The sequence below is a fragment of the Paroedura picta genome, chromosome 8 (genome assembly GCF_049243985.1).
Source record: "Paroedura picta isolate Pp20150507F chromosome 8, Ppicta_v3.0, whole genome shotgun sequence".
NCBI classification, from domain to species: domain Eukaryota; kingdom Metazoa; phylum Chordata; class Lepidosauria; order Squamata; family Gekkonidae; genus Paroedura; species Paroedura picta.
This window is the reverse complement of record NC_135376.1, coordinates 68,252,289-68,261,365: the sequence shown is the minus strand read 5'-3', so window position 1 is coordinate 68,261,365 and position 9,077 is coordinate 68,252,289. Positions and strand designations below refer to the sequence as shown.

At 46.4% G+C, this 9,077-nt stretch overlaps 1 protein-coding gene across 1 annotated transcript; it reads right to left on the bottom strand.

Annotated features, from left to right (window-relative positions):
• Positions 1-3,301: 3,301 nt before the first annotated feature.
• On the bottom strand, positions 3,302-8,649 carry VENTX (VENT homeobox). The gene is made up of 3 exons (XM_077350206.1): positions 8,135-8,649; positions 6,917-7,161; positions 3,302-5,422 (listed from the first exon to the last, which is right to left on the bottom strand). Exons 1-3 carry the CDS (start codon positions 8,406-8,408, stop codon positions 5,099-5,101), a joined length of 843 nt encoding a protein of 280 aa, XP_077206321.1. The 5' UTR covers positions 8,409-8,649; the 3' UTR covers positions 3,302-5,098.
• Positions 8,650-9,077: the final 428 nt, after the last annotated feature.

The following is a 9,077-nucleotide window of genomic DNA, read 5'->3' as shown; positions in this document are numbered from 1 at the left end:
ATGTTAAAATCTGGTCACCTGTGTACACAGCTTCACTTCCCACTTTTCTTCCTGGATGGTGCCATTTCTGGGGTTTCTCAAAGCCTGAATAATGTTTCAGAAGGTTTTCAATGCTAAAAAAAAAGAGGTGGACTTTATGGCATTGTACCATGAGGAGGTCCCTCTCCCCCCAACCCCACTGTCTCTAGACTCCTCTCCCAAAACCTCCCGGCATTTCCTGATCCAGAGATGGCAACCTTATTTATCAGTGGGGGTAATTCTTATTGAGATGTGAGCAAAGTTAGCCTGTAGAAACAAAGAAGAGTAGTTGTGATAGCTTAAAGATTAAAAGGTACAATTGTTGTGTCCTAGAAGCCACTTCATAGATACATCTAATCCACAATAATTTTATGGTTTAATAAACATGTTTTTTAAGGTGCCACTGGGGTTGCCCAGGTTAGTCTAATCTCAGAAGCTAAGCAGGGCTGATCCTGGTCAGTATTTGAACAGAAAATCACCAAGGACTACCAGGATCATGATGCAGAGGCAGGCAATGGTAAGCCACCTCTGGGCATCTCTTGCCTTGAAACCCCAATGGGGTTGGCATGTCAGTTGTGACTTGACAGCAAAAAGTAGGGGGGGGGGAGAGAAAAGGTTCTGCCCTTTGAGTCTTGATGTGTGGACATGGAGCAGATGAAGCTTTTTATGGATAGAAAAAGGGATGCTGGCCTCCAAGTGGGACCTGGGAATCCCCCAGAATTACAGCCCATCTCCAGGCAATAGATATCAGTTCCCCTGGAGAAAAGGGCCTCTTAGAAGGTGGTATTATATCCCATTGAAGTCCCTCTCCTCCACAAACCCCGCTCTCTGCAGGCTGCACTCCCAAAGTCTCCAGGTTTTTCCCAGTTAAGAGCTGGCAAACTTTTATGGAGACCAATCATACCACCTCATCAATAGCATCCCATTTTTTAAATTATTTATTATATTTATATACCTCCCTCCCCAGAGGCCACATAAAAGAGGCAGAGCATTTTCGCTCCTTTTTTGGGTGCATGTGGTTTCTGTGATTGTGTGGACTGCTGCCACTACTGTCTCTTCTGGTCTCCGGATAAAGCAGCCACTGAGGTTTATTACAGATGTGACTGGCATTTTTGAACCCTCAGTGTCTTCCCCTTGGATATGCACAAGCCACTTTTACCTTTTGTTTCTCGTTATTACAAATCAACAGAGTTTAAGACGATGACGGCATTGGCTGACTTCCCGGGAAATTACCGCTATGCAGATGTACTGAAAACAACAATGCAAATAATTGAAGGGTCACACATTTAACTGGAGGTGGATGAGCTCAAATGTTGCACCGATGTCCTGCGGTATTCTTCGGGAACCCTGACATTTAATTTCTATGACCCAGCGACCCAGCATCAGCTGAAACGATAAAAGAGCAGATGCAACTGCCAAAAGATTTCCAAATTACAAAAAGCAATGTTGCCATTTTCCAGTTCTGAGGATTGAAAATGTTTGCTAAAAATTCTGGTTTACAGAAGGTCAGCAAAGCAGGCTATTTTGGACAGTGGCTTGGCTTGTGAGGACCTCAATAAACATGCAGAGCCCATTGTTGAATTCAGTAGTTCGAAGAGTTACTTCTAGGAGACGCTCTTGCAAGGCCCCCCCCCCCCCTCTGAATCCCTCCCCTTGTTGTTGAAAGCAGAGGTTAGATTGTTCTGCAGGAAGCTGCCCCACAGTTAGACCAAGCTATGCTCCATGAATACCCCATCCTTAGGCTGCAGGTTTTGCTGCCTTCATAGGAAAAATGGTTTTTCACAAGACTGACATTTAACTGGATACATACGTGATCCCGCTATTCTGCTAAATACAATAATTCTTCTTTCAATTCCTAGTAAGATGCAAATGCATATAATCCATTATAAAGTGTTCATACAGTCACGTAATCCTGGCACAGGTTTAAAGAAATCCTGTCACAAATTCGTGCAATTCTTTATCCCTAGGGACTTTCTGAGAAATCCCAAATGCATCCTAGAGAATAGTAGAAAGTGGTCAAGACCAATTCTTGTACATTCTTGTGAAGAATCCAAAGGCGAGGCAGACAGGATTCTGGTTGATTCCTATTTAGGCCAGACTATGAGCTTTTTCTCATGCCAACATGCTCTGACCTGTACAGGCAAGCTCACAACAGCACCTCAAGTTGCAGACTAGCTGCTCCAAGCTACATGTGCCTCACTAGAACAACCCTCTCCCCCCCCAAAAAAAAACAGGCCAATATTGGTTCAGTGTTTATGGTGCCTGAGAAAGCACCAAATTAATAATTAGGGTTGTCAGTTTAAGGAAAGAGAGTTGCGGGGGGGTTGTACTCTTCTTTTTACTACCCAGTGGAGTCTCAAAGCAGCTTACAATCACCCTTCCCCTCTACAACAGATACCTGGTAAGGCTGAGAGAGCTCTGAGAGAACTGTGACTGGCCCAAGGTCACCCAGCTGTGGAGCAGGAGTGGGGAATTAAACACAATTCTCCAAATAAGAGGCCACTGCCCTCATTCACCACACCAAGCTGGCTCTCAAAAAAAAAAGAAAAGAAAAGAACTGTGTGCCTTTAATAGGAGCCTGACATAAAAGGATTTGGCAGAGGCTGCTTTCCCCCATTGCTTACTGCCATGCCAAGAAACACTTTTTTGTTTTGATTTCTACATTCAAATGGGTCGCCGAGTTGGTCTGAAGTAGCACAATAAAAACAGAGTCCAGTAGCACCTTTAAGACCAACAAAGATTTATTCAGGATGTGAGCATTCGAGTGCAAGCACTGAATTATCTTTTTTTGTCTTAAAGGAGCTACTGGACTTTGATTTCTACATGTTACTGATGGCCAGAGAGCAGTGTTCATCTAAACTACACAGTACCTCTCAGTATGCAGGGGTGACAGGGTTAAGGTTTGCCCATTTCATGTTTTAAGTGGGGCCATAGCTGCAAAGAAGAGCATTTGCTTTTTGTGCAGAAGGTTCTGAAGTTTAATCCTGCCATCCATTTAAAATAAGGTGACCATATTTTAACATTGGTAAAGCGGAACACCATGGACCGGGGGAGGGGGGTCTTGACTAATAATTTGGTCTATATGGAGCAACAAAAAGTTTCATAGAACACATAGAATGCAAAAATAGTATTGCAATATATATATATTTAATTTCAACCTAAGTACAATTTGCCAGGTACCCCCAGATGTCCCTCCAAAAGTGGGACAATATGGTCACCTTAAGTTAAAAGGAAGTTATACTTGCATACATGTGTGTCATGCAGCTCCACTACCGAACTGGAACTTGGTGTCAAACTAGCTCAGTCGCTGCATAATGAAAGGGCCTTCATCTGGGCCACCATCTGCATGCAATGTCTGCCCAAGACCCCAGGACAAGATCTTGGAAGGAAAAGCAAAATAAAAATGTAAACCAAAATTCTTGCATTAGAGCTTGATCCAATAAATGCTATTTGCAAAAGCAGGAATCACTCAAGAGAATATATACAGATCAGTAAAATTTTATTTTGTGCATAACATATAAAAATATAATATGGAAGAAAGTGGAAAGATGAATCCAAAATATTGCTCTTGTCCCACTTAGTATATTTATTGAATATCTTATTGTACAACTTGTACGTTGCTATCCTGAGAACACTTTCCTGAGAGTAAGGCCCATTGAATAAAATCAGACATAATTCCGAGTAAACCTGCTTGGTATTTTCCCCTTAGTTGTTTAAATGGATTCCCTTATCAGTACATGGCTGCACTGTAAAGGGCAACCAAAATGTAAACAAACTGGCAATACATTCAATACATTAATTATCTTTTTCCTCTGAATGTCTCTGTAAAATCACCTGAAGATATTGTTTACCACAGTACTTAAAGTGCTAATATCCATCTGCATGACATGAGTGATTGTGGGCTGGCTTGACACAGTGGCTGAGAGCCAGAGTTGTGAGCCAGGAAGTCCCTGGTTCAATTCTACCCTCCCCCATGAGATAATTTGGTGACCTAAGGCAAAGTAAAATCAGAGCCCAGTAGCACCTTTAAGACCAACTGTTCTCTCAAATCCATATAGCCCTCCCATCTGTAATGTGGGAATGCCAATACTGACCCACCCTGACCTGGGTAGCCCAGAGCAGCCCAATCTCATAAGATATCAAAAGCTAAGCAGGATTGAACCTGGCTAGTATTTGGACTCTCAAGGAATACCAGGGTCATGACATGGAGACAGGCATATCATTTCTCTTGCCTTGAAAACCCTACAGGGTTGTTGTAAAGGTCATTAACACATTCTGAGCACACAAGATCCATTTTTAACATTCCAAATGTTATTAACAGATTATATTTGGCGCCACATTGCACTCTATATAGCCATTTCATTTGACCTGTGCTCATGCTCACAAAGCAACTGCCTGCAGGATACAGTCTAGAACAAGGGAGGTGGTAAAGGCAAAGTATTTAGAGGTAGACTGGTCACAGCAGCTGCCAGTCATGTTTTAAGCTTGGCAGCTGGGTTTGTTGAGTTAGTTTGTTATTCAGTTTATGATTTGCAGAGGAGATTCCATTATTGGGCTAGGAATGAACAACAGATTTTTCCTATTCATCAATAGTTTGGGGGACAGTTTGGCAAAGAAACAAAGATTGTCCTATTTGTCTAGAATTCTGATATTCCATAACTCTCAGACCAGAAGAAGCTTATTTTCTGAATCAACAAAAAACGATTGCAAAATCCTTCGTAGACATGAACTGATGATCAACGTTAAAAGAGGTTCTTCTATATATTAGTCTTCTTCAAAACCGCATGTACTCCTGTTGGAGCTAGTTTGTGTTCTCAAGGGCCAAGCCCACATTTCTGGGACAACTAAAGACCCAACACGGTCTTGCCACATGAATCAGCTTTATTTGAACACCAGTAATATGAATATTACTTTGCCACTCACCTATGTGCAAGTGTCATTGTGCAAAATATCTCCCTAGCTTATAGGTTAAGGATCTCAGCAGAAATCCACTAGGCAACTACAGCTCTGGATAACAAAAGGGCCAGCTTTAGTGCAAATTCTCCTGTGGGTCATTCACAGTCCCTGTGGATTGACAGGTTCAGAGAGTCATGAAGAATGTTCTAGGGTCTGGATATCCCATAAAGTAGGGCACAGACGTTGGCCAGAGGGCACCCGGCTGCCCCCCAGAGGTACTTGTGGGATCCAAGGTAGAAGCTGGCATTGGAGAGAAAGGGATGCTAGATGGAAAAACTTCTCTCCTGGCAAAGGTCTGTGGGTGAGGTGAGTAAACATAAGACAGAGGCCCACTATGAGGTCCAAAATGGAGGGAGCTGTAATAGGGCACTGCATGGAAGGGATCTGGCCTCATCTCCTGCATCTGCCGTTTCAGCTTCATTCTCCGGTTCTGGAACCAAGTCTTGATCTGTGGAGGGGAAAGATAAAGGATGGATTCAAGAAAATTTGCCAACAGGATACCCTGTTGATTCTCAGTCAAGCCACAACTTCTGTTGAAAACTTCCGCTTACTTCTTTGAAATCCCTGAAAACATAGGCATACTGGCTATTCCTTTTTCACAAGGAATTATCATAGGCCACACTTTTCACAAGGGTAAAAAAGCTACTAATCACCCAACCAGAAATGGGTAAAGATGCTATCTGTACTGTAAAATACTTTTTAAAAGGAGGGCTGTCTGAAGCAGACAGGGTAGATAAAGTCCAGTGGCATCTTTAAGAACAATAATGTTTAATCTGAGTATAAGCTTTCATGGGCATGCACACTTTGCATAAACATGAAAACTTATATCCAGAATTAAACTTTGCTGATCTTGAAGGTGGCACTGGACTCAAAGGATAGATGGCATTCACTTTTAAGCAACCTGGTGGTTATTGGTTCTAAAGCCAACTCATTAACTCTATACCGAGTGTTAAACATTACTAATAGGCAGATATAATTACCAGAGGCATGTTTTTTTTCTTGCTTAGGTCAGTCCTATTTGAACCATTGCTATAGATATAATAAACTATAAGAGTAAAGTTCTTAAAAATTTAAGTTTCACTATTTAATCTTGAGTTTTAACAAAACTGTCTAAGTATGGCTGAGAATTTTTCCCTCTTACTAAATCTCCCTCCCACAGACACACACATTTTTATGAGTCTTCCATGATATGCATTTATAATCTGCCTTTCTCACTGGGACTCAACAGATTGCATATACAATAGAACTATTCAGTCAATCAGTAAGCTGGTATGATAACTGAGTCTAACAACAAAAATTCCCAGTCAAACAAAAACTATTCTGAGTCAGCAAGGAGATTACAAATGATAACATTCAAATCTAATGGCAAAGATTACGAGTACAACAACAAGATGGTGTAGGGCTGCAAGAACTGGAAGAAAGGAACACCTAATCACCAACAAAGTTCACCTTCCCAGCAGGTGTATTTATTCCATGACAATTCACAGTTCTACTCCTCTTCCAGAATGCCCTCCTAAATGTATGTCAGGCGCCAGGAGCACATCAGAGCCCAGGATATGACTCAGCTCTGTGGGAACGCTGACAACTAGCACAGCAGTTACAGAGCATTGAAGAGAGACTTAAGGAGCCCTGGGTTCAAATATTCTCTCAGACACCAAGCTCATTGGATGACCTAACCTTATTCAGCCTAACCTATTTTACAGGCCTGTTAAGGGGGAGGAGCCACAAGACGACTCAGAAGGAGGAAAGAAACTGTGTAACAGATGAAAGTCTGATTTCCCTGAAATCCCCTCTTCTGACCTATTTACATGCAGCTACAGGCAAAACATGAAGCTAGGCATACTGCAACTTGGGCAGTGTGTGGGTCCTCCGAGGAGCTAGGGATCCGGTGTCCTTTGCCCTTCCTGCCCCGGGGACCAGGGAGACTGCGAAGTCCGCATACCTGCACTTCGGACAGTTGCATCTTACTGGCCAGCTTGCGCCTCTCCGCGGCTCCCAAGTATTTCTGGCGTTTGAAGGAGCTCTCCAGGGTGCTGATCTGCTCCAGGCTGAAAGCGGTGCGCAAGCGGCGGCTGCTGGTGCTTCTTCCTCCAGCCTCTTCCGGGCTCCGGCCCTCTGTGACGCTGCCCTCGCCGTCCGAGCTGCACTCTGCTGGGCTCCACTCCGGCCTGGCAGCGGCCGCAGCGCCTGTGAAGAGCGAGAGCGGCATCACTGAAGTGCCCAGTCCAGCCCACCCCCTCTAAAAACCCCAGCGGGACGCCTCGTCTCCGACACGCCGGAAAGGATTAGCCTCGGAGAGAACCGTATTGTTTCATTCTCCCGGCACCTTAACTGGCTTCCAGATGCGCCCAGCACAGCACATGTCAGCCCCTCGTCGCCTAGCAAGCACAGAATCCCAACCTAGCCTTGCTTAGTTATAAGCAAGGGGCTCTGACAGACCCGGGGCTTCGGGGGCCGGCGCTCGGAAGGGCGACGTGCAAGGAATTCCGGGGCAGACAATGGCCAAGCATCTCTGAATGTCTCTTGCGGGCAGCCACACAATCATGGGTTCTCCTGGCGATACCGCACACAGGGCTTAGCATAAGAAATTGCCAATTGCCAGTGAAGCCGCGCGCCCTATGCATGCTCAGGGACCACGCCCTGCTGTAGGATCGGGCTGCACATCTGAGTAGGTTTTCCTTCAAGAGGAGGCCGTCCTCATCGAGATTGTAGACGGATATAGCGAAGCGTATGTTGGCCCAAACCCTCCCCCAACTCAGATGCTCTGAAAAAGAAATGAGCAAGTCCTTTCCCAAGACTCTGCCATTAAGCGCCTCTTAGGAAGTTCCCTTTCTTTCTGGTCCCGGGTTTCCCGTTCTTTATTTTGCGCATCGTTTTCCACGCGGCTTGAAACACTCGGGACTCCCAGCCCCGCCAGAAACTGATGAGGTTCCCAAAACTATTTAAGAATAGACTCCTCTCCCCCCCCCCCCGCCGCCTCGAAAGGCCCTTACTAGAACCAAGCCCTCGACGTGACCTTGGGCCACTTGCTTTCAAGGCACTGGACTTGGAAGCCCAGCTCTCGCTGCACGCGTCCCCACCAGAGCCCGGCCCCGAGAAGGGAAAGGCGCGGGACTCAAGCGGCGGCTGGAAAGACGGGAGGGCAGCGAAGGGGCCGTACCTGCCGAGGAAGGGCGCTCCGAAGTCTTCGGGGGCGAAAGGCGCTGCTCGGAAGACGCCTCGTGGTCTCGGGAGCCGACTGGGTTCTCGCTGTGGCCCATGGCCGTCTGCCCCGCAGGCTGGGAGCTGGACGCGGGCTTGCCCTGCTGGGCTGCGGAGCCGTCGGGGCCCACGGAAGAGCAGGCGTGCGGCGCTCCTGCGGCCCGGCTCCGGGCCTGCTTGGTCGCCTGGCTGCTTTGCGAGAGCCACTCGACGGAGAAGGGGGCCTTGGTCATGGCGAGCTGCTGTCGTCGAGATCCGGCTCTGGGCGGGGGGCGGCGATGGCTGGCGGACCCTCGGCCTCTGGAGGCGTCGGCCGGAGAAAGCCTCTCTTTTAAGGGAAGTCCGGAGCGAACCGCCGCTGGAGTAAACAAACTTCAAAGGCCAGATAAGTACCGTCTAATTGTCATCAGGCCGCCCCGACAAAAGAGGCTGTTCACACATTTTCCAAAGCCCTTCTAAGGCTGGCTCCACAATGTCTGCCAACGGATCAGTTAGCTCTGTTGTAAGCGATTTACAGTACTTGTTACATCCTCCCTCCTCCCCGCCCCCCGCCCGCCCCTCCCCCCTCGCCCATGTAAATAGCGCTTATAGCTGGGACTTTATTGAAGAGGCTTCAAAAGGCAATCGGGGATTGGAATACCCGCGGCTCTGAAGAGTTTTGACAATGGCCATTTTGTTCAAATACATTCTCAAGCAGAGGGGGGTGGGGGCAGACGAGTGTGCGCGGGGGACCTGGCTCGTTTTGTTTCTCCTGCACAGACAATGGAGCAGCCATTGATACAGTTCAGTTGCATGAGTGTCTTTCCTTCTCCGAGTTGTCAAGGTCATAAACGAGTTTTCAGGAACAACAAAAGATGAAGTTCCATGGGGGGAGGGGGGGAGGGAACAAACCCAGAAGCCAT

Bases quoted from the DNA above. Each gene is read 5' to 3' on its own strand.
- VENTX (XM_077350206.1), bottom strand. From the start codon at position 8,408: ATGACCAAGGCCCCCTTCTCCGTCGAGTGGCTCTCGCAAAGCAGCCAG. The intron at 7,162-8,134 runs GTACGGCCCCTT...CGCTCTTCACAG, and splicing joins GGAGCGCCCTTCCTCGGCAG to GCGCTGCGGCCGCTGCCAGG. The intron at 5,423-6,916 runs GTATGCGGACTT...TCCCCTCCACAG, and splicing joins TGCAACTGTCCGAAGTGCAG to ATCAAGACTTGGTTCCAGAA.